At 43.8% G+C, this 24354-nt stretch overlaps 2 protein-coding genes across 3 annotated transcripts in view; one reads left to right on the forward strand and one right to left on the reverse strand.

Moving 5' to 3' along the window:
• Positions 1 to 499: 499 nt before the first annotated feature.
• On the reverse strand, positions 500 to 7529 carry mrpl40 (mitochondrial ribosomal protein L40). Of its 2 annotated transcripts, none has more exons than XM_078421225.1 (4): positions 7173 to 7282; positions 6140 to 6223; positions 4937 to 5092; positions 500 to 1076 (listed from the first exon to the last, which is right to left on the reverse strand). In XM_078421225.1, exons 2-4 carry the CDS (start codon positions 6169 to 6171, stop codon positions 767 to 769), a joined length of 498 nt encoding a protein of 165 aa, XP_078277351.1. In that variant the 5' UTR covers positions 6172 to 6223; positions 7173 to 7282; the 3' UTR covers positions 500 to 766. The 2 variants fall into 2 exon arrangements, with proteins under 2 accessions (XP_078277351.1, XP_078277350.1); XM_078421224.1 differs by lacking the exon at positions 7173 to 7282 and adding an exon at positions 7384 to 7529 and having other exon boundaries at positions 501 to 1076.
• A 1284-nt stretch (positions 7530 to 8813) lies between these two features.
• Positions 8814 to 24354, forward strand: part of hira (histone cell cycle regulator a) — a 76050-nt gene continuing 60509 nt past the window's right edge. The window contains exons 1-3 of the mRNA XM_078421223.1: positions 8814 to 8928; positions 22898 to 22960; positions 23547 to 23657. Coding sequence (XP_078277349.1) covers positions 8892 to 8928; positions 22898 to 22960; positions 23547 to 23657 — 211 coding nt within the window. The 5' untranslated portion in view covers positions 8814 to 8891. The remainder of the gene's footprint in view (positions 8929 to 22897; positions 22961 to 23546; positions 23658 to 24354) is intronic.

Here is a 24354-nt window from a genome sequence, read left to right on the forward strand (position 1 = left end):
CCCGGTGACTCAGCCCTTCAACTCCCCCTCCCAGTCCCAATCTGAACTTTCTGACCTGGGTCTCCTCCATTGTCAGAGTGAGGCCCAGCACAAATTGGAGGAACAGCACCTCATATTTTGCTTGGGCAGTTTACACCCCAGTGGTATGAAAATTGACTTCTCTAACTTCAGGTAGTCCCTGCTTCCCCTCTCTACCCACTCCCCCTTCTCCCACTAGTCTTCCTGTGTCAGACTGCATCCTATCTTTGTCCCGCCCCCTCCCCTGACATCAGTCTAAAGGGTATCAACCCGAAACGTCACCCATTCCTTCTCTCCCGAGATGTTGCCTGACCCGCTGAGTTACTCCAGTATTGTGTCTACCTTCGATTTAAATCAGCATTTGCAGTTTTTTTTCCTATTTTCCCTCTTTCTCAGTTCAAACCTGGCTTCAACTTGAAACGTTAACTAATTTTCTTTTGTGATCTGCTAGCATTTCTAGCATTTTTGACAATTAGATTTCCAAATTGTGCAGATTTTTAATGATTTTCATTCCAGTTAAGTTGCCAATTAACATTGTTGATACATTTACTTATGTATATTTTTAACACTGCATTTTTTAAAGCACTGACAAGCATTGGAGGGAATAGCAACTTTTCTGAAAACTTGTTAATCAGAAGTACATTTCACAAAAACATATTATGTACATTTTATGACAATATTTACTTTATTTAAAAAAGATCTGCTTGAAAGGATAACAGGAAAGAAGTGAAAGGTTCCCTCATGCACGTCACTGTGTATAAACCTTTGTGTTTTCTTTGTATTTCCCATCAGGTGCTTCGTAGTCAGGTATAGGAGGAGTATAGCTGCATCCTTGTAATTCCAATGGAAACAGTCCTTGATCCCGTTTAATTGCAGCCTGGTACAAGTCCTCTGATTCAACACGCAGTTCCTGTAGCGCTTCCTGCTGTGCCTCAATCATGGAATGAATAATTTCAGCTTCCTTTTTATGTTCCTTCTGCTTATATCGTGACCATTCCTTCATCAGAAGCGCTCGCTGCTCAGTCTCTTCCTCTGTCACTTTGGGCAGATCTCGAACTCTAGGCACCATAGATAATATGTTATTGAGGGCATTTTATGTGCATCGTCATTATTAGTACTTGAAGTTCACTTTATGCTTTCAGTATGAGAGTCATACAGTACGGAAAAAGGCCGCTTGACCCACCAGCATCGCGCCAAACATCCATTTACACTGGTCCTGCCATAACCCATCTTTATTCCCCAACATTCCCTTCAACTCCCCAGATTCTACCACATACCCACACGAGGCACAATTTAAAAATGGCTGATTAACTTACTAACCCACTCATCTTTCGGATGTGAAAGTAAACTGGAGTACCAACGTCACAGGGAGATCATGCAAACTCCACACAGGCAGCAGCAGAGATCAAGACTGAACCAAGGTCTCAGCCACTGAGGTAATGGGTCTACTAGTTGCATTACTGTACATTACCTGTGAAATGTATACTTCATACAATTAAAATTCCACAAATAATGACAAATCTTTCATAGTATGGAGTTAGCTAGAACATATTTCTTTAAATAACAGTATACGTCTGGGGAACGTCTGGGGAAGAATTCACTGTTGTTTCAATGTCATAATTTAAAGAAAAAACCCCAAACTCTAAGAAGTTTTTTAGGAAACCGAGATGTTTCGGCCACGGGACCTAACAGTGCCCGGCGCGGCTCGGCCGCGGGCCTTCCATCGCCCGGTACGGCTGCAGGACGGTTCAGCGCTCGGTGCGGCTCGGCCGCGGGGCCTTCCATCGCCCGGTGCGGCTCGGCCGCAGAACGGTTCAGCGCCCGGCGCGGCGCCTTTCATCGCCCGGCGCGGCTGCGGGACTTAACATCGCCGGCGCGGCTCGGCCGCGGGACGTTTCAGTGCCCGGTGCGGCTCGTCCGCGGGACTTAGCAGCGGCCGCGGGGCCTTCCATCGCCCGGCGCAGCTCGGCCGCTGGACTTAACATCGCCGGCGCGGCTCGGCCGCAGGGCCTTCCATCCCCTTGCGGGGGCTGTGCGTGTCGGTCGCCTCGGTAGGGGTCGAGCTGCCTGTCCGTGGGCGCGGGGGGAAGAGAGTGGAAGTTTTGTTGCCTTCCATCACAGTGAGGGGTGTTTGGAGTCACTGTGATGGATGTTTGTGTTGGGGTCGTGTGTCCTGTGTTCTTTTCTTTTTTGCTGTGTCTTGTGACTGCTGAAATTTCGTTCGGTATTTATACCGAATGACAATAAAGTTCTGTTATGTTTTAATAGTTGTCTCGAAGAAAGATCTTGATCCAAAATGCCACCTGCTCATTCCCCTCCATAGATACTGCCTGACCCACCGAGCTCCTCCAGCTGTCTGTTTCTTGGCTCAATAGTCTAGTACTTTGCAGTCTCTCGTGTTCCAAAGTGATTTAGAGGATGATGTTGTCATTTTGAACACTTTAAGCTTTCACAAACAGTAATATGAAAATTACCAGTTAATATGTCAGTTTGGGACTAAATATTGCTAATCAACCAATAATGTCCAAAGAACTCCATCCAAATGGACTAACTGCTCAAATGGTATTAACATGGTATATTGAGTCGATGAGAGCCGGCGGCACATGGGCAGGAGCCACCCCATGGCGAGACGTCCGAACAGGAGACAGGGCAGCGACTTTCTCCTGCAAACGGACCAACACAGATACCAGCTACTCCCGTGGTCGGAATAAATTCCCCGGGAACAGTAAACGGGACTAATTCGGCCGAGGACAAAGCCAAATCCTCCTCCGGGGCGGTCCGAATACCCAGCAAAACTCACGGCAATTCATCCATCCATTCGGGGCCCGTGATGCGGCCTTGAGATGGTGGTGGAACCGCTCCACCGACCCATTAGACTGGGGATGATACGCCGTCATGTGGTGAAGCTGTGTATCCCCAACAGGCGGGCCATTGCGGACCACAGCTCAAACGTGAACTAGGCACCCTGGTCCGAGGAAATGTCCAGCGGCATCCCAAAACGGGCAATCCAGTGGGCCACGAGGGCGCGAGCACACGACAGGGCAGAAATGCCCATGAGCGGAATGGCCTCTGCCCCCCGCATAAAATGGTTCACCACCGTCAGAAGATGCGAGACACCCCGGGATGGGGGCAGCATCCCCACAATATCCACGTGGACATGGTCAAAGCGCCGGCGAGGCACTACGGACTGCACTGGCGCCCGGACATGCCGCTGCACCTTTGATGTTTGGCACGGAATGCACGCCCGGGCCCAACGACCGACTTGCTTCCGCAACCCATGCCACATGAAACCTACAGCCACCGTCGCACGAATAGACGGGTGGGCCAACCCATGAATGACGTCGAAAATCCGGCAACACAACGCCGGGACAATGGGCCGCGGCTGCCCCGTGGAAACGTCGCACAGGACATTAACGCCGGAGGGACCCAACGCCACGTCGTCCAGCATCAAACCACCGTTCGGTATCTCCTCGTCCGCCAGCTGCGCCGTAGCCAAGGCGGAATAACCTATGCCCGGGGCCACGTCGAGGACGGCCTCTTTGGCTGGGCGGGACAGGGCATCAGCAACCAGGTTACATTTGCCTGCAATATGGCGTATGTCGGTCGGGAATTCGGATATTGCCATGACCTGGCGCTGCTGCCAAGCGGACCAGGGATCCGAAACCTTAGCGAATGCAAAGGTGAGGGTCTTATGGCCGTTGAAGGCAGTAAAGTCCCGGCCCTCCAGGAAATAGCGGAAGTGTTGTACTGCCAAGTGCAAGGCGAGGAGTTCCTGGTTGAACGCGCTGTACTTCCGTTCTGCATTATCCTTGCCGCCGCGGGCAGAAATTGGTGATAAAACGTGACCATCCCTACAAGCTCCTGAAGGCCCTGCACTGTGGAAGGCCACAGAAACTGGCGAATGGCCTCGACCCCGTCCGGGAGCGGAACAGCAGCGTGTTGTGTCACCCGGTGACCCAGAAAGTCGATGGCACAGAAGCAGAACTGGCATTTGTCAGGGTTGATGACGAGACCATGCTCACTGAGGCGCTGGACAACAAATGGAGGTGGGCGCAATGTTCTTGCCGAAAGCTACCAGCCACATCTGCAGGCTTACAGCCGACGACACCCGCTACTTCTATGTCGTCGGTGCACTCGACCAGGAGACGGCCGGTCGGTTGGTGCCTTACCTGCGCAAGTCGCCAGCGTCTAACAAATACGAAGGCCTCAAGGCGCTGCTCCTCCGCACTTTCGGGCTTGGCCGCCTGGAGCGGCGCGGATCCTCCACATGGGCGGGCTTGGCGACCATAAGCCATCGGCCCTCATGAGCGAAATGTTCACGCTCATGGACGGCCACCGGCCCTGCCTGCTTTTTGAATACGCCTTCCTAGAGCAGTTGCCCGACGACATCCGCCTGCTCCTCTCAGGGGCGAGTTTCGATGACCCCCTGCAGCTAGCGAAATGCGCAGATGAGCTGTGGCTGGCCAGGCGGAGGTTCGCTCGATCGTGTGTCGACAGTGCCTTCGAGAGCACAGTGACTTGGGGCCGCGCCCACCGGGGGCTCGGCTGAGTTTCTTGCTCCGGGAGAAGCTGGTATGAACAACAAGAAGGAGTGATGCTTGTACCACCAACGTCGCTCGCTCTGTTCCTTTCTGGGAAATGCCGAGGCCGGCCGCCAGTAATCACCTTAGTTTTCTTTTTGCTCACTTTTACCCTGAACCATTAACACTCTCTTGCAGGTTGGACCAATTGCCCTTTTACCATTTGAAAGAAGATAAATAAGGACGATAATACAACATTATTTCAATAATTTCCAAAGAGAATCCAGGATGGAAAATAAATTCTTATCCGCAGTGTGGAATGAAAATCCTACAATGGAAAGAAAACAATGGGGAAAGCATACATTTCCTATTGAGAACTAATGTTTCAAAACACAGACCTGGATTCATCAAGGAACTTTGTGGGAGTGATAAAATCTTCGATTGGGATCAGCTCTGGAGGAACACGTTCCATCTTCTTCAATCTTTTTTTCAAACGGTCTCTCACTGCCTGCTCTCTTTTGGGATCCACTTTTTTCTTTTTCTTAGGCTCAGCTCTGCAAAACAAATTTACCCACACTTGTTAAATGTATGGATTAATTCTGTCTGCATCTTCATTCCTCAGACTCCTCTCCCTCGCAATGCGATGGCAAGTAGACCAACTCCCAGCTTCTGCTGCTGCCACTTAAACCTAGCAATTGAGAAGTCCAATGATGACGCGCAGTCTTCCTTAGGTTTATTCCCTGACCTAATAGAAACGATCATCAAGCCTTGAGGAAATAATCAAGAGTAATTTTGTTCCAAAACAACAGAAAACACAAGAACTTTGGTCAAAAGGACCAAGGGATCAAAACATTCGGATGCACATCCAGTTAGGTCAGCCTTTTTATTTAAATGTTTCCTATGTACTCTAAATTTCCACCTACACTTTCTCCCTTCCAGACCTTTAGATGTACTGTATATATAGTTGCTATAAAATGAAACAATAGACAATAGGTGCAGGAGTAGGCCATTCGGCCCTTTGAGCCAGCACCACCATTCAATGTGATCATGGCTGATCATCAAACAGTTGCAAATGTTTTTGTCTTGATCCCCCTCTTAGTTATAATCCAATTGAAATTGGCTTGAAGGAGACCGATAAATTGATATTCCAACAAAGGGTCTTCAGCCAGAAATGCGAGTCTGTTTTTTTTCCCCAGATGTATTCTGACTTGCTGGGTGTTATCAGCCATTTCTGTTTTTATTTTAGATCTCCAACATCTGGAGTTTTAAAAAAATTCATGTTAACATTTCCTTCCCACTCATTCACAAATGCTCACCAGCTTGTTGCACATTTCAAACAAGCTTTCCCTTTGTTGCAGATTTTCATCATTACCAGTGGTACCTTTTCTCTATAATGATGTATTTACATTTTAATATACATCTTTCAATTATTTTAATAGCACTTGCAAGCAATTAAGTGAACCCTGGGATAAATGCAGTTCAGCTAAGTTTTTTTATGCTGTTGCAACCATAAAAACCACACACAATAGAGATGCTGATACTCAGAATGCACTAGGCAGCTGCATTGGAAAAACTGAAGCTTGTACCATATACCATTGTACCTCATGGGCAAGGATTCTCTCAGTGCCAACATGGATGTATGCCAGTGGCTGGTTCGAACTGAGGCATTCCACACTGTACGTGATCTGTGAGAGAAAAACAAAATCAGTTCTAACTTTTAGTTACAAGACTCAGATTCATCTTGTGCTTTTATAATCAAAACATTGGCTGTAAGAAATCCTGGAAAGGATGTTGCTTTTAGCAAATGCAGATAGACAATATAATTCTGTCGATCAAAACAGTCTGTTCTTTGTTTGTGATATTGATTTGATGCTGAGTATTGTACGGAGATATATGTCTTGCCTGGGCTATCAAATGTTTCCAACTAACAGAGACAAAACTTCATTCAAATCCCATCAGAATACAAGATCTCCTTATCGCAAAATCTTACATTCTTCAAATCAACCCAGAGTAGGGATCAAAAACTTATTAGTCATCAATGTTGACTTCATATCACCACCTCCCAAACCCAAAGCCTAGAATCACACCAGTGTAGCATTAAGCGAGGTCCTGCCAGATTAGGGATCACATCTTCTGAACAGATTCAATTCGGAAATCCATTCTCTCAAACGGATAAGAGTATATATGCTGTAAACAGAAGTAGGAATAGGCCATTCAGTCCATCATACCTGCCCCGCCTCTCATTAAAATCTTTGCTCATCTTTTATCCCAGTGACGCTTTTCTGAACATCTAAAAACAAGCCACCTCTTTCTTGAATATATTCAACAATTAAGCCTCCTGTCTATTGGGTTGAGACTGGAATATCCTACAAATTCTCACTATACAGGCTGAAGAAAGGTCCCGACCCGAAACGTCATCTATCCATGTTCCCCATAGATGCTGCTTGACCCACTTAGTTCCTTCAGCACGTTGTGTCCTTTTCAGCACCAGAATTATGTTTATTTATGTTCATCAATACATTAATATTTGTTAATGTTTAATATTGTAATAAACAATACTTGATTCAGGCAATATGTTTTGGGAACCCCGAGGATCTGCAAGGCATTTTATATAAATGCGAGAACCTTACTTACCTGTCTGGAACCGTTTCCCCGATGCGTTTCCCAGTCAATAGAAATATAACCCACCCATGGGATTAATGTCGTCTCAAACTCGCTCCGTCTTAAACAGTCACAAGGCCGGGTACCGCTTCAGGCCGCTCACTATCAGCCGCGACCAGACCCCCACCCACGATCCCGGGCCAGACGCTGTCTGCTACGGCGTCTCCACGAGGTCAGTACTCACATCAGGCCGAGGAGCGGCTGGACCGTCCACGCCATGTTAATCAGGAACGCAGTCACCTTGAGATCTTTGCCTCGTTGCCACTCCTTTCTCCAATCGGTCCACTCAACCCGAGCAGTTTAAAGCGGCGCACCACCATCAGCGGCTTCTCCGCACATAATGATGTCCCACTCGGGAACACAGGTCATTACTAATGTTCCCACCCGACAAAGTTAAGAACCACAACAGTGGTTTGTATGCAATTGAACATTTGTTCATTCAAAAAAAAAATCAAGCACATTAAAATCATAATAGAACCTGGCAACGAAGCTACCGACAAGCTTGTATCGAAATTTAGAGCATCTAAATTTTAATGAAAAAGGTTTGGAAATTAGACTTGTGAATTGGCCATGACATTAAAATAAAACTTGCTAAACTGTTTGAAGGATAGCAACGGACAATTATGTTGGAGCTTTCATTAAGAAAGAACGAATATTTAAAGAGTGCTGGGAAGTAACAGAAATTCTACAATCGTAAAACACTATCATCCGAACAAGTTTACTCCCTATTTTATTAGTGTCATTGCAACCTCTTGTAATGACACTAATATAGTTTCATCACCCCGAGGCAACAGTTACCTCCTTTCTATGTCTATTTTCTTTATACCACGAAGTCATTCATTGTAGTGAATAATTTACCTCGTTCACATAATCTTCCAACTGCCAATATGGCTTTTCAGTGTATGCATCACTGAATGACAACGTTAAATGAATTGAACAAAATATGTAAGTTGGGCTTCATTCAGGAGTGTTGCACTTTTGGAATAAATATATTTCAATGAGACATTAAACTTTTCAGATGAACTTACACATTTCCAGACAATAAGGGAGCTTGGTTCACATTGCGATAGCGGTATTTACCACCTGACCAAACCCACTAATTCAGATAATCTGCGCCAGATCTTGTCATGCACTCACTCAGAGAAGTTGTATTTTCTATATTATGGATGCACTCCAAAATTACTTGTTTGGCTTAATGCCCCCTGAATATCCTGAGTTAATGGCAAATCATTTTTTAAAAAGAATATAAATGTAGAATCTATTGTAGGCTGCAGTTGGTCGAACACTTATCCGTCGTGACAAAAACAGGGCATTGGTGATATGGTTGATATTGTTGGATGCTCACCAAGTTATAACCAAATAATAGGCTAGAGATTTCGGTTTGCCGAAGCATTTGATGGTCACAGACCTTTCCATTATTCTAAATTAAAATTAGTTATATCAGCCACGGATGAGTTTGAAAATTATGCACCAAATCTAACTTTTGGGGGTTTATTTAGTGCTCGGAACGGTTGTTTTGACCTTGATTCTTTTCCCGAGCCGTTGTGCCGGGGGCACCGGAGTTTCTGGGGAGCGTTGAGTGTGTTGCTCCCTTCCGGCGGAGCGGAGCGAGAGGCCGGGTCGCCTTGGGACAGGGACAGTGACACCGAGACCAAGAGGGTGGTGCTTGAGTCCCAGGTACCGCGGCCCAGCATGAAGCTGCTCAAACCTGCTTGGGTCCATCACAATGGTGAGCGGCTGCAAGGATGGGGTGGGTGAGGAGGGGGAGTGTGCAGTGACTGGAAGGCGTGTGTGAGCTCGGACTTGGAATGGTCAGTGGAGGGAGGGAGGGAGTCATAGGAGCCTCGGAGCCGCAGGACTTTACGAGTGAGTCCACCTGTCAGGGGTGAGTCCACCTGCGACTGGAGCCTGGGATGAAATAGTGGTGTGGGAAGCGACGATGATGGAAACCTGAATGTGGACGTTGGGGTCCGAGTAGTCCAAAGAGCCAAGAGGGACACGAGGACTAGCAGTGGGATGTGCAAGGGTCTGGAGATCTGAGCAGGTTCAGTGGCATTAAGATCCAGGTGTGGGGAATGCCACGGCACGGTGTAATGATGGATTTGAAGGGATTGTACACGGTGATCCACAGGATTTGTCCGTTGTGAAATAAACTGTGGGAAGGTTTTCTAATGAAAGGAAGTGCACTGCTCAACAGTCGTGTGCACACGGATCAACAGAAGGAAAGCAATTATAACTTGTGATTAGAATAAATCCAACAGTGAATGTGGGAAGTTTTTTTGTCTGTACGATGAGTTTTTAATTTGTGTGACATAAAAGATTTAAAATGCCTATCAAGAGTCACAATGGGCAATCGGCTGGAAAAACTGCAAAGAAAAGCCTGCATGTTTATGTTTAGCGAGGCACTTAATCTGCTGTATCAATGTCAGAGTTTCAAGTTAAGAATAATTAGAAAGTGAAGATTTTACTTTAAATCTTCCTCCTCCCTCACTTCAAACTCTTGACCATGTATTAGCTCATTTTCTGTAATGCTCTGTTTGGGGTGTAAAAGTACCTTGGAGAGATTTTCCAAGTTAAGGAAACAATTGAATAGGTTTTCTATTATAAATATTCATTAAATTGTGTATTTTTATATATTCATTCAATAAGGGTGTCACTAGGTATGTAGGATTTATTGGTCATGGCTAATTACCCTTGCGAAGGTGATGATGAGCCGTCATTTAGGAATTTCTGTGGTGTTTGGTGAAGATACTTACAAAGATTTGTTAGGGAGTTGTAAGGTTTTTATTGGAGTAATGAAGGTGTGACATATTTTCTTGTTAGACTGTATGACTTGGGGAAATTGCAGGTGGCAATTTCATCAAGAAGTCATGCACTTGGTATCGTTATCAACTATGGTAGTCAAGGAGACATATCACACAGCCTATTATTGAAGATAGTTGTTGTTTGATGCTTGTGTGGTGCAGATGTTACTTGCCAGGTTTTAGCAACAAGCCTATAAATTAAGATTGGTGATTTAACAAAAAACAACGATTGATGTATGAATTTGAGAAGCTCTTATTGGTATAACAAGTTTTTTATTTCTTATGTGGCTCATAAGATTTTATTTGTTTGACATGGTTACATTGATAATGATCAAAAAATATAACTGCGAAAACCCCCCTGAATATTTATGTTTAGCATCCAATTTATTTGGTCTTTCAACGACAGATTATTCAATCTGTTGTATAAATTCTTAGAAGGTGAATTATTCAAACGGGCAATTAGGCGAGTGTGCATTTGTGTTATTCATGTCTTGTTGCATACGGCTACAAACCACCTTGTGATCTAAGGAGTTGTGAATGAAACTGAATAAATGCACATTCATATGAGAGACAAGAGGGAAGGTCTTGAAGCATTAGGAGATACTTGGATCTAGGGCAATTTCCTTTGGTACATTTTGTTCAATACCTTGAGGCTGAGATGATCGATCACCAAATAACCTATTTTCTTTCGTGTTCAACATGATTCTTGCCAGTGGAGGATTTTCTCAGATTCTCATTCAATTTTATTGTGAATTTTATTTCAAGAATAGTCATCCTTGTCTTCAGAATGCAACTGTTCTGTCCATATTTTGCGCAAGGCTGAGGTAAGACCTGACAAAAACCTATTGTGAGTACTGAGTAGGGAATATTGACCTGATGGCCACATTCTGATGAGGGGATGATAATTGTTTGGATTTGATTGTCTTGCATTCCAAGGGCAGGATGTATAGTTGCAAATGTTTTCAAGTGGAATTCGGAGATGAAGGCAATTGGCGTGACTTCAATAAAATTGAGGACAAAGAGGTCAATCATTTCAGTGCCAGGGTATTGAAGTATGAGTTCAAAATGGCAATGGGCTCAAACATACTCAGCTGTTTTATCAGTGGTCTGCCTTCCTTTATAGTATTGGAAGTTTTGGAAGGGAAGATGCTTGTTAATTATTGCACAGTTTTCAGCTCTATTCACAGTTCCTTAGATAATAAAGTATTCTGTAGCCATGTGCAGTAAAATTGCCAGGCCATAATACTTGCTGTAGGGCAAAACATTTGCATTCAATGTTTTCTATAATTAATAATCTGGACCAAGTAAGATGGCTGGGAACTGTCTTCTGTGATGATGGGGACAATAGATCATTTACAAGGCTTGCAGAAGTTGGTTGCTGAATGTAATTTTCTGAGATGATATTTCTCAACAGTTAACCATATAACCATATAACAACTACAGCATGGAAACAGGCCTGTCCGGCCCTACCAGTCCACGCCGACCACTCTCCCTGACCTAGTCTCATCTACCTGCACCCAGACCATAACCCTCTAATCCCCTCTTATCCATATACCTATCCAATTTACTCTTAAATAATAAAAACGAGCCAGCCTCCACCACTTCCACCGGAAGCCCATTCCATACAGCCACCACCCTCTGAGTAAAGAAGTTACCCCTCATGTTACCCCTAAACTTTTGTCCCTCAATTCTGAAGCTATGTCCCCTTGTTGGAATCTTCCCCACTCTCAAAGGGAAAAGCCTACCCACGTCAACTCTGTCCGTCCCTCTCAAAATTTAAAAAACCTCTATCAAGTCCCCCCTCAACCTTCTACGCTCCAAAGAATAAAGACCCAACCTGTTCAACCTCTCTCTGTAGCCTAAGTGCTGAAACCCAGGCAACATTCTAGTAAATCTCCTCTGTACCCTCTCCATTTTGTCGACATCCTTCCTATAATTTGGCGACCAGAACTGCACACCCTACTCCAGATTCGGCCTCACCAATGCCCTGTACAATTTTAACATTACATCCCAACTTCTATACTCGATGCTCTGATTTATAAAGGCAAGCATACCAAACGCCTTCTTCAAGTTCTTGGTTATCCAGCACAAGTGGCATGTCTGGATTTGCAGGTGTGCAGAGCATTAATCTGATCCTTGGGCTCTGATCATTTATGCTGTCTCCCTTCTATTGCCTTCTCTATTGGATGTGGGCTGTGATCATGGCTGTGATCTGTGGGCTGACTTTTTCAAATAGGTTTGTCTTGGACACTCTTCAGCTAACTAATGTAGCTCCCTGACCTGATTTATATGGGCAAGGCCACAGACATTGTCTATATCGATTTCAGCAAGAACTTTCATTGTTTTTAATGGTAAGCTGCAGTGAAAGGTGAGATCGCATGGGATTTAGGGGGAGCTAGCTAACTGGATACAGAATTGGCTTAATGGAAGGAAGCAGAGGTGGAAGGGTATTTTTCAGACTACAAGCTTGTGATAAGTGGTGTGCCTGGGGACCAGTGCTGGGCCCATTGCTGTTTGCGCTTCATATCAATGATTTGGATGAGAATATACAAGGCATCATTAGTAAGATTAGAGATGACACAAAAGTAGGTGGCATTGTAGACAGTGAAGATGGTTATCAAAAATTACAGCAGGATCTTGGATCAGCTGGGCAACTGAGCTGAGGAATGGTTAATGGAGTTTAATACAGGTAAATGTGAGGTGTTGCATTTTGAGGTCAAATCAGGGCAGGACCTTCACAATGAATGGTATGGCCTTGGGGAGCATAATAGAGCAGATGAATCTAGTTATACAGGTAAATAGTTCCATGAAAATGATGTCACAGGTAGATACGGTGTAAAGAAGGCTTTTGGTACATTAGCCTTTATCAGTCAGGGTATTGAGTATAGCAGTTGGGACATTGTATTACAATTGTACGATATATCGGCAAGGCCACATTTGAGTACCATGTTCAGTTTTGGTCACCCTGTTATAGGAAGGATGTCATTAAACTTGAAAGAGTGAAGAGAAGATATACAAGGATGTTGCCAGGACTCGAGGGTCTGAGCTAAAGGGAGATTTTGGACAGGTTGGGACTTTACTTCTTGGACTGCAGGAGGTTCAAGGGTAATCTTATGGAGGTGTATAAAATCATGAGGAGAATTGATAGGGTGAATGCACAGAGTCTTTTACACAGGGTAGGTGAATAAAAAGTGAGAAGACATTGGTTTAAGGTGAGAGGGGCACGATTTAGCAAGAACATGAGGGGCAAGATTTAATAGAAATCTGAGGGGCAGCTTTTTCACTCGGGTGGGTATATGGAACAAGCTGCCAGAGGAAGTAGTTAAGCAATTAAAAAGACACTTGGACAGCTACATGGATTGGAAAGGTTTAGAGGGATATGGGCCAAATGCAGATAAATGGGACTAGCTTAGATGGAGCTTCTTGGTCAGCATGGAAAAGTTGGTGCAAGGGGCCTGTTATCATTCTGTATGACTTTATATGATAATGGTGTATTGCGGGATCATCTGAGGCAATGAGAATAAAGATTATACAAGAATATAATTTCATACCCGGCAATGTCTTTCATTTATCTATCTTGTTAGATCTGCCCTGAACTTATCCTATTTAGCACAGATGTAACACCAGACCACATAATGGAGATAGTCTTCAAAGTAAACATGGACCTTCGTCCCCATAAAGATTGTAAGGCAATTGTTCCTTCCAATAATATCAGATGTTTTAATCTCATGACCAGTCACAAATGCAAGGTTTGAGTAGCTTTCTTCCAATATTGGTTCTTTCATCATCTGCCACTGCCCTACTCTGTAGCTACATTCTTCAGGACGAGGCCAACTTGTTCAACAGTGCTGCTACTGAACCGTCAGCAGGTATTCTTGAACATGTAACATGTGGCTTCATTGAGTACAGAATTGATGTTGAAGATTTGCAAGGTGACTCCCTTTTGTATGCTGAGCTGGCCTCTCCAATTGGTTGATCGTGCCTTTGGCACAACACAGGGAAACCCATGTGCGGTGTGATGGTGGTGGTTCTGAAGGGGCTCGGTATGTTGAAGAAGGGTTCCGACCCGAAACGTTACCCATTCCTTCTCTCCAGAGATGCTGCCTGTCCCGCTGAGTTATTCCAGCTTTTTGTGTCTATCTTCAGTTTAAACTGGTATCTACAGTTCCTTCCTACATATGGGATGTTGAGTGATGGATGTCATAGTGTGGTTATGATGGCCAAGTTGTTGCTTGAGTTGTCACCTGTCCAATTGTTTCTGTTGTTGACGAAATATCTTTGTGTCTAAATTTGGTGTCTGGGTGATGGAAGGTAGTTTATTGGTTTAATTTGTATACTTATACAGCAGGTTAATCAGCATGCTGATATATTCTAGTTTTATTGCTTTAAGATTTTGCTTTTGGTCTTTTGCCATTTTGCCATTTTTTCTGTTTAAAAATATTTTTTTAAGTTAAAATGGAGCAGAACTTTACTTGCAAATTTACTTTGTCCATATTCAATTCAACTCGCTTAATTTTAATATTAATTTGAATCTCGGCATTGTGCTTCTTTTCTGAAAACTGCACAGTTCCTTTTTACCAAAAGTATTTTAGGATTAACAGGAGTAGTAGATTAGAAGCAGAGGGAGAAAAGACAGCGTTAGGCAAACAATGGCAGGAGTGACTTGGCACAGAAAGGTTTAGAAGTGGCTGAAGTAGCCATGTTAGTTAACGGGCATGCCAATGGAGTGAATTAATGCAGACTCGTCACAGCTGAATTAACAGAAGAGAAATGAGTGGTTCTCTGTTGTTTGTAAATGTCGGTCATTCTTTAAACCAACACTTGCATCGAGCAGTGAATATAACTCCCAACTCTGCAAGAAGATATGAGAAACTTAACATTTGACGCTTGATGTTCAGTCTAATCCTGTGACAGTGTAACCAAAACGGACTTGCACATGATAGTTTCGAGAAGATTGTAAACAATAACCAATTCTGAGGGCGTGATGGCTAAAGAAGTAAGTGTAAATCTTGTGATCTATAGAGTCATTTGAAATTGTTGATGGGATTGGAGCTTTGTAATCCATTTAAACCATATTATTTATGTTGTTGAGTTTGTTGCTTAATGTTAACTATAGCTTAACCACAGAAAAGGATTGAAAAAGTAAGTTCCATTTGGAACATGTTGTTTCTGCAGTAGTTATTTCACTAGACTATCATTGCTGTATTGTATTAACAACTTGCCTTTTAACATGACATGCTGTAAGATTCATCATATTTGCAAGGGAAAATAAAAGTATTGGCCCCTGGGCAAGAGGGTCAGTTTTAGTTTATTGTCGTGTGTACCGAGGTACAGCAAAAAGCTTTTGTTGTGTGCTAAGAGAGCCATGAGAAAAGATGACGAAAAGTTCTGTCTAAAGTTCAACCTGTACTGGCTACTTTGCTTTAAGTTGTCAGTAAGAAGGGAAAAATATTCTGATTTTGAAAGCCCATAAATAATATTTTCACTTGAAAGTGTTCATCTGGATTATTACAGAAGGAGCTATGAGTAATATTTCTTAGTTCTATCTGTCCTATTCCTCTTGGTATTGGTAATGCTTTATTAATGTCATGCGTACTGAGACACAGTGAAAAGCTTTGTTTGCAAGCCAATCGGTCAAAACATATGATACATGAGTAAAATAAAGCCACATACAGGTACCACAGTGCAAAGAGAAAAATACCAGAGTGCAGAATGTAGTATTATAACAATAGCAGTGAATAGTTGCTGAGAACAATTCCAAGGTTTGCAATGAAGTAGGTTGGTAGATCGGGATGACATCCTAGTTTATGTGAGGACTATTCAGAGCTCTGATAACACCGGAGAAGAAGTTATTCCTGAATCTGGTGGGCTGTGCTTTCATGCTTTTGTATCTCTACTTGATAGGTGTGGAGAGGAAATTACTAGGGTGAAAAGGGTTCTTGCTTATGTTTGGCTGCTTTCCCAGGGCAGCATGAAACGTAGATTGAGTCCAGGGTGCAGTGGACATTGGCGGGCGAAAATGTGGATCGGGGCGGGTCTGTGTGATGGAGTGAGCTACATCCACAATTCTCTGCAATTTCTTTCTGTCTTGGTCAGAGTTGTTGCCAAACTAAGCTGTGATGCAACCCAGCAGTAGGCTTTCTACAATGCATGTATAGAAGTTTATAAGATTCATTGGAGATATGCCAAACTTCCTTAGTCTTTTGAGGAAGTAGAGGTGTTGGTCTGCTCTCTTGCCTGTAGCTTCAAGATGGTTGGTTCAGGACAAATTGTTGGTGATATTTACGCCTTTTACGACTGTAGGCAAACTGTAGGCATGGATTAAGATTGTCTGGGTATGATGAGTAAAAGTGCATCATAACTAGCCTCTTGAAGCACTTCATGATGATTGTCACAGCCACTAGATAGTTGCCTTGAAGCTGTCTGGGATATTTGTGTTTGTTGGAGCACTTAATAAGTTGGAGCAGTTATAACTAGATCCATGTCTGGTTTTACTGTTGTGCATCCGGTCCTTAATCCAGGCCGGGTTTTGTACTGCGTTATCCTGCATTATCCTGGTGTTAGTTAGGAGACTATCCTGAGGGCTGAAGGTAACGGTAGCCAGCATCTGTACTGCCAATGATCTGTTAATAAAGGATTTGTATACACCGGAGTGCCTCTGAATGTACCCACTCACAAACATGGTGTCAGAAGTGGGATTAATTTAGCTTTTTGAGTCACCACCATTTGTTTCCTCAAGACTTTTGACGTCTCTAACCATGGCTGAATCTTTTCGGAAGCCTGATCCAGTATATGCATCAACCCGAGGGATTTAAACACTGCACTCAAGCGACCTCATCACCCGATGCGCACCGTGGAGGAGGTGGCCGCACACATGGGCAAGGCGACAGTGTTCTCCGTTCTCGACGCCAAGACCTCGTTCTGGCAAATTCCCCATGACCACAAATCATCTCTTCTTGCGGTTGCCATTCGGGATTAACGCGGCCAGTGAAGTGATTCAACGCTCTATGGAGCAGCTCTTCGACAGATACCCCTGTGCGATTGTTGTCGATGACATTATCATGGTGGGTAAGGACGTGCAAGAGCACGATATTAACTTAAGGAAGGTACTCAATCGTGCCAGGGAGGTACATTTAAAACACAACCCCAACAAGTGCAGGTTCCTTGTCAACAAGGTGAACTATGTGGGACATGTTTTCACCAGTGAGGGCCTCAAGGCTGATCCTGAGAAGACAGCAGCCATCAGTGAAATGGTGGTACCGACTGACGTCACCAGCCTGCAGAGGTTCCTGGGCATGGTGAACTATCTTGGCAAGTTTATTCCTCACTTTAGCGAACTCCACTGCGACAGCTTATTCACCAAGACATTGCATGGACGTGGCATGAGCAACAACAGCGAGCTTTTGACACTCTCAGACACCTGATGTCGTGTCCTCCCACCCTAGCATATTTTGACGTCAATCGACCAGTTACGCTGACCTGCGATGCATCCCAGTATGGCCTTGGCGCTGCGTGCCTGCAGGATGGCCAGCCCATTGCTTATGCATCAAGGACCATGACAGACGCGGAGACACGCTACGCACAAATCGAGAAAGAACTGTTGGCGGTTGTCTTTGCGTGCGAAAAGTTCAATGACTACATTTTCGGCAAGATTGCCATTGTGGAGACTGATCACCAACCACTGATTTCCATACTGAACAAACCACTCCATGCTGCCCCAGCGAGACTGCAACGGATGCTGCTGCTGCGTCTCCAAAAATACGACACCCTGTCCCGTGTGCCCAGGAAAACCTATAACGAGCATGCTGCCGAGAAGGATTGTTTTGACGTAATGATGGTCGATCATCTTCCCTCGTCTTGTCTGGACATGTTAGTGGCACACACGGCGGAGGACGATACTTTGCAGTCGCTCGCGTTCGTCATTCGACACGGTTGGCCGGGCAAGTTGCATATGTTACCACTCTCTGTACAGCCGTACTTTCCCATTAGAGGTGAGCTGGTTATCGAGAACGGGGTCATTATGAAAGGCCACAAAGCGGTGATCCCTGCCTCACTACGGCAGCAGTACTTTGACGCAATACATAGGGGCCACCCTGGCGCTGAGGCAACAGTTCAGCAAGTGAAAAGTATGTTTTTCTGGCCTGCTATATCTGACTACCTGCACCGGAGGGTGCAATCATGTGCAGTATGTAACAGCTTGGCCCCGCTTCAGCAAATGGAACCGCTTTTGCTGCACCCGGTTCCTGATTTACCCTGGTCCTCTGTGGCCACTGACATTTTTGAGTGGCATGGCAATCAATATCTGGTCCTGGTGGATTTCTATTCCGGGTGGTTTGAGATCGATTTGCTCCGCACAATTTCCTCAGCGGCGATAATTCAAAAACTGGCAAGACATTTCTCGGTCCATGGGTCTCCTCACACCCTCATGTCGGATAATGCCGGTCAATTTACCAGTCAGTATTTCAAGGACTTTGCTACGCGCTGGGATTTTAAACACATCACCAGCAGCCCGGAGTATCCACAGTCGAACGGGCTAGCCGAGAGGGCTGTCCGTAATGCCAAACAGGTCATGGAGAGATCCAGAAGAGCCGGGTCCGATGTATTCCCGGACCTCCTCAATTTCCGTAACGTTTCGTGTGACCCGGTGTTGGGTTCGCCGGCCCAACGTTTGATGTCCAGACAAACTCGTACCACCCTTCCTGTTGCAAGACACCTGCTGCAGCCCCGTGTTCACGAGCCCCAATCTGTTCAGGCTCAGCTGCAACATAAACGGCAGATCCAGAAGGTGTATTACGACAGCCTTTGTCGGAGGGTCAGATGGTTCGTCTGCAGACCCAGAAAGGTCATGATCGTCTGGGCGTAGTTAGTGGGACCTGCCAGGAGCCACGGTCCTATCTTGTCCAATCGGAAGGAGGAACCTACCAGCGGAACAGAAAACACCTTCTACCGGTGAATGAGCCGGTGCCATCTCAGCTGCGTCCGCATGGCTACACGGAGGTTGCAGATGGCAGGTTACAGACCGATGGAGGCCAGGCATCGGCAGACTGCAAGCTGGTCTTTATACCAACAAAGGAGTCGCTGGTGCCGGTGATGGAATCACCCATAAAATCACCTATACAGTCATCCGTGACGTCACCGGTGCAGTCTCCTGTGCAAAAGGCTGTTGCGAGACCAGTGCCGTTTGAACCACCACCTACGGTGCTGCCACCTACAATGGGTATGGTGGAGGGCCTGTATCGTACTCGTGCAGGACAGGTCTGTGAGCCCAATCCCAAGTACCAAGACTGTGGCTAGACACTTATTATGGACTGATTAATTACAGTCCTTACCGTTCCCTTTCATTTATCGTACTCAATTTGTATCCTCCTCTGCTTAGCGTTTGTCGTAGTTGCTGTTTTCATCCCTTATATTAGGATGTCAGTAGCTATAGTTTGTTTTCACATTGTAGTGGCTTTATATAACTCTTATCTAGTTTGGGGGCTTATGCTTAAGAAGGGGGATGTAGATCCATGTCTGGTTTTACTGTTGTGCATCCGATCCATAATCCAGGCGGGGTTTTATCCTGCGTTATCCTGGTGTTAGTTAGGAAACTATCCCGAGGGTTGGAGGTAATGGTAGCCAGCATTTGTACTGCCAATGATCTGCTAATAAAGGACTTGTATACACCGGAGTGCCTCTGAATGTACCCACTCACAAACAATAACCACATAATTTTAGATGAGGCCTGCAGGGAAGTGATATGAGGTCTGTATGCAGTGTCTTGCTTGAATTCGGAGTACTGTTCTGGACACGGAATTCCAGAAAAGTTGTGATGCACTGGTAGTGACGCAGAGGAGATTTGTAAAGGTCTTGCCAGGACTTGAAAAATTTGGCTCTGAGAAGAAATTGCATGTGATGAGTTTGTTTTAAACATGTTGAGTGCTGACTTAATGAAGGTGCTATCTCAATAGCAGGGATATCAAGAAGCAAGGGGGATAGATTTAAATTGAGATTTCAGGAGATACGAGGAAAACCTTTCCCCCAAAGGGCGATGAGACTTGGAGATCGCTGTCTGAAAAGGTGATAAAGGCACAACCCTTCACTGCATTGAGAATTAGTAGGATGTATTTGAAGTGCCATTGCCTGCACAGTGACAAACCTGGTGCTGGCAAGTGGGAGTATTTGGGTAGCTCCTTTTCAATGAGCAACTACAGTGTGCCAAATATTCTCCACCTTCTTTGTTGCAAAATTGCAGTCTTCCTTTTGATGAGGGAAGACTGAATATTGTGTTGTACTACGTTTGAAGTGACAAATATTTTCTAATGGTATGTCTGTATGGGAGTGGTGTGCTCGACAGAATTCCATAAGTATTTAATTGCGATTTGTTTTGAAAGACTAGAATCCAGATTCTTAATTTATGAGGGTGGAAGCTTTCTAATAAGCAATTGCTGAGGAATCACTCAAGGTGTGGTGGTATAGCTGAATGATACTGTCTCTTGACTGATACATTGAGCCCCTTGGGTAGATGTAAATGATCTAATGATAGTACTTGAAGAGTAGGAGAGATCACTCTTGTACCAATCAACAGTTTCGTTAAAACAAGAAATAGTTGTGGAATCATTATCGGAGGAGTTGTAGGCAGCAAGGAAGGGTGTCAGAAGAAACAGCAGGATATAGATCAGCTGCAGAAATGGGCAGAGAAATAGGTGGCTGATGGAGTTTAGCCCAAGCAACGGTGAGGTGTTTCACTTTTGGAGGTAGAATCGAAATTGAGGGAGTATACAGTTAATGGCGACACCATTAACAGCATTGATGTGCAGAGGAATATTGGTCCCAAGTTCATAGCTCACTAAAGGCGGAAGCACAAATAGATAGGGTTGTTACAAAAAAGGCCTATGGTATGCTTGCCTTCATTGCTAGGTGCATTGAATATAAGAGTCAGGAAGAGTCACGATGCAGCTCTATAGAACTTTGGTTAGGTGGCATTTGGAGTATTGCGTGCAGTTCTGATCGCCCCATTACAGGAAAGATGTGGAGGTTTTTGAGAGGGTTCAGAGGAGGTTTACCAGAATGCTGCCTGCATTAGAGGATTTCAACTGCAGGGAGAGCTTGAATAGATTTGGATTGTTTTTTCTGGAACGTCAGAGGTTGAGGGGAGACTCATTAGAAGTTAAAAAATATATATGAGAGGCATAGATAGGGCAGACAGAACCTTTTTCCTAAGGTGGAAATGTACAACACTAGAGGCCGTAGTTAATAGGTTAGAGGGGGAAAGTTTATTGGATATGTGTGGGGCATGCTTTTTACCCAGAGGGTGGCGGGGCCTGGAATGCATTGCCAGGGCTGCTGGTGGAGGCAGATATGATCGTGGCATTTAAGAGGCTTTTGGATAGCTACACTGAAGTGCAGGGGATTGTGGGATATGGATCATGTACATGCAGATGACCTCATGTTCAGCACGATCATTTTAGGCCGAAGGACCCGTTCAATGCTTTTTGTTATTATGGGTTAGAGGGAGGTCTATAAAACCTTGGTGAACTTTTGCTGCACCAATCCCATCACTTCTGGTCCTCTTGTCTGTAAATGGAATGCAAATTATTTTACCTGAAGTACTGATGTAGTTGCTCTTTGAAAAACCCTGTATAATTCTATTTCTTCCATAATCCAGGTGATGAGTTTCAGATTACTGCGCTCTGTACAAGCAACACAGTTGTTCTGCACATTCCCCGTGAATGTTATTTGGCCTAAAATCTATGCATTCAGTCTGATGTTCACTTTAATTAAGTACTTAACATGTATCATGCACTATTATGTTTTTCTTTTGGTACTTTTTCCTCTTGCCATTGTTAATCAGGGCGTTTTACCTTTGGAATCACTGCTGTCTCATTTGAGTCTGAGCTTTATGCTGGATTTTAGATTTTGACCTTCGAACACTTTGTCCTTGGGTAGCCAAACCCAGTGCTGTCACATTGAAGCCAGTGTTGAATTTCTTCATCAATGTCAGCCTTTGCTGACAAATGACTCCTGAGATTTTTATTTTTGCTGTTGCTTGGTAAGGATTCCAACCAAACCAGTAACTTGATCATTTTACCATGAATTTACAACGTTTAATTTATTTCAAATTGCATTCATAGGTTTTGTTCTTTGATTAAATTTACTCTTCTGAGGAAGAGGGAATGATTACAGGGAATCATTGGAACAGATAAAATATGTATTTGTGAAAATGTGAGCTTACATACAAGGAGATCTTTATTAACCTTGATCTCAATGAGGACCTCTAAAATTACCTTCATTTCATAGAACTAATGTCACACTCGATCATGGATGTTAAATTAGACTGAGGGAGATGTTGTATTTAACTCTGGATTATCTTTGAGTTTCAGGCAGCAAACATGACAATAATTATGCCATTGTTAACACTGGAAAATTGTTTAATGTGTGAAGGTGCCAAAATTCTTCTCTTTCATTGTAAACTATCATAACAGATTTTAAGTTATCAAAATTTTTTAAATGGAAAGCAAAGGTTAACTTGTTTTTAACCTGAAAGAGTGCTGGATATGCTGAAATGACGTGCTTGTTATTAAAAATGAACCCAGTCAAATTAGTTACATGCTTAGAAAGGATGCTAGTAATCAGAAATTGAAAAATAGATAAAAATTGACACGAGTAATTATGGTGAATGGATATCACGTGGTGAAAACTGCCAACACCAGTTAGGTATCAATAACTCGTGATGATCTATTTGCAAGATGTTACTGTTCACATGGTGAAGCTGTCAAACAGGCTTCTGATGATGTAACTGGCATACACTGAACAAATGTTGCTTTTTATTTTGCTTTGAAACTCAAATGGCTTTTCTACATGATAAAGGCCGGATGTGTGGCATTCTGTTCAATGATTTCATTTGTCTTCCAGGTAAGCCAATATTTTCAGTGGACATTCATCCTGATGGAACCAAGTTTGCAACAGGTGGCCAAGGTAAGAGCCAGGTCACAGGCTACCTCCCATTTATTGTGATTAAGACACTGACATCGAGGTGGAAATCATATTGTTATCTTCTTTTGTCATTCAAGTTGCAGATAAATCCAATTCCTGTAATTCTGGCAAGTGTGAATGTTAAATTGGGAAACTGGTTATTTTTCTCCACTTAGTTCTTATCTTATATTGTAGATTTACTGGCCTTCGTGCTACTGTATGACAGCTGTATTTGACTTTGCTGTGGAAATAATAGTTTTACTGTATGCAAAGACCTTTAAAATGCCCACCGACTTTTGAGATATGCACAGGCAGTCCAGCAGTGCAAAGCTGGTTCTTGCTGTGCTATTTCTACTGTTTCACTTCATGCTTTATTTGTTTTGTTTTTCAATTACATGGTTAATTTTTATGCCACTTGCCTTTAATTTGGGTTTATTTGATTAGGTGGCCTAGGTGTAGGTTTCCATTTCTCATGCAATAAGGTCATTCCTGATCATTCCTAAATCAAACAATTGGTGCCAGAGTTCTTTTATATTTAGGACTTAATTTATCAAATACAGAAAGCTTATTATTTATGTTCTGTCTGCAGGGGAGGACTCGGGGAAAGTTGTCATATGGAATATGCCACCAGTTGTTCGAGAGGAGGATGAGAAGAATGAAGCTATCCCCAAAATGCTCTGCCAAATGGATAACCACCTGGGTACATATAAAATATGCATGGAAAGCTTCTTTAGAATTTCACAAATATATTGCTGTATATTTAATGATCTTTCACTCATTGCAGTCCTCAAAAATGGTACTCCATTCAGAGGGCTGTGGAAAGTTGATTTATTTTGTTGGTGTGGTTTTTGGTTACTTTTTGTGAGTTACTATTAAATCTTCAGATGTAAATGAAAACCGTCACTTCATATGGCCAAAGCTACTAATTGGATAATAATAAACATTAAATTTTCCTGTTCCGGTAACCAACTCCCCTAGTGTTTCCCACTCTCACCAGTCCACCCTTTCTTACCTTTAGTTATCTACCGCCCCACCTGGATCCATCTACCCTTTATCCCTCACTTATCTGGTTACAATTATCACCTACCACCCCCTTTCTGAACAATTCCTTCCTTTCCACTGCCTACTCCATTTGTTCATCACACCCTCATCTGGTTTCAGCTATCACCAACCAGCCTGTCTCACACCCCACCTCTCACTTCTATATACTGACTTTCTTCCCTCTGTGCTTTCAGTCCTAGTGCAGGGTCATGACCTGAAATATCATTCATCCCTTTTCCTCCACTGATACTGCATGACTGGCTGAGTTCTTCCGGCAGTTCTTTTTTTTTATACTAGTTAGCTACTTCACTAGCCATTTTTAACTATTTTTATTTGTGTTCTTTCAATGTCAGTGT

The sequence above is a fragment of the Rhinoraja longicauda genome, chromosome 25 (assembly GCF_053455715.1).
Source record: "Rhinoraja longicauda isolate Sanriku21f chromosome 25, sRhiLon1.1, whole genome shotgun sequence".
Taxonomy (NCBI): Eukaryota; Metazoa; Chordata; class Chondrichthyes; order Rajiformes; family Arhynchobatidae; genus Rhinoraja; species Rhinoraja longicauda.

Bases quoted from the DNA above. Each gene is read 5' to 3' on its own strand.
- mrpl40 (XM_078421224.1), bottom strand. From the start codon at position 7,418: ATGGCGTGGACGGTCCAGCCGCTCCTCGGCCTGAT. The intron at 5,093-6,139 runs GTACAATGGTAT...TTTGTTTTGCAG, and splicing joins AGAGAATCCTTGCCCATGAG to AGCTGAGCCTAAGAAAAAGA. The intron at 1,077-4,936 runs GTCTGTGTTTTG...TATGGTGCCTAG, and splicing joins AAGTTCCTTGATGAATCCAG to AGTTCGAGATCTGCCCAAAG.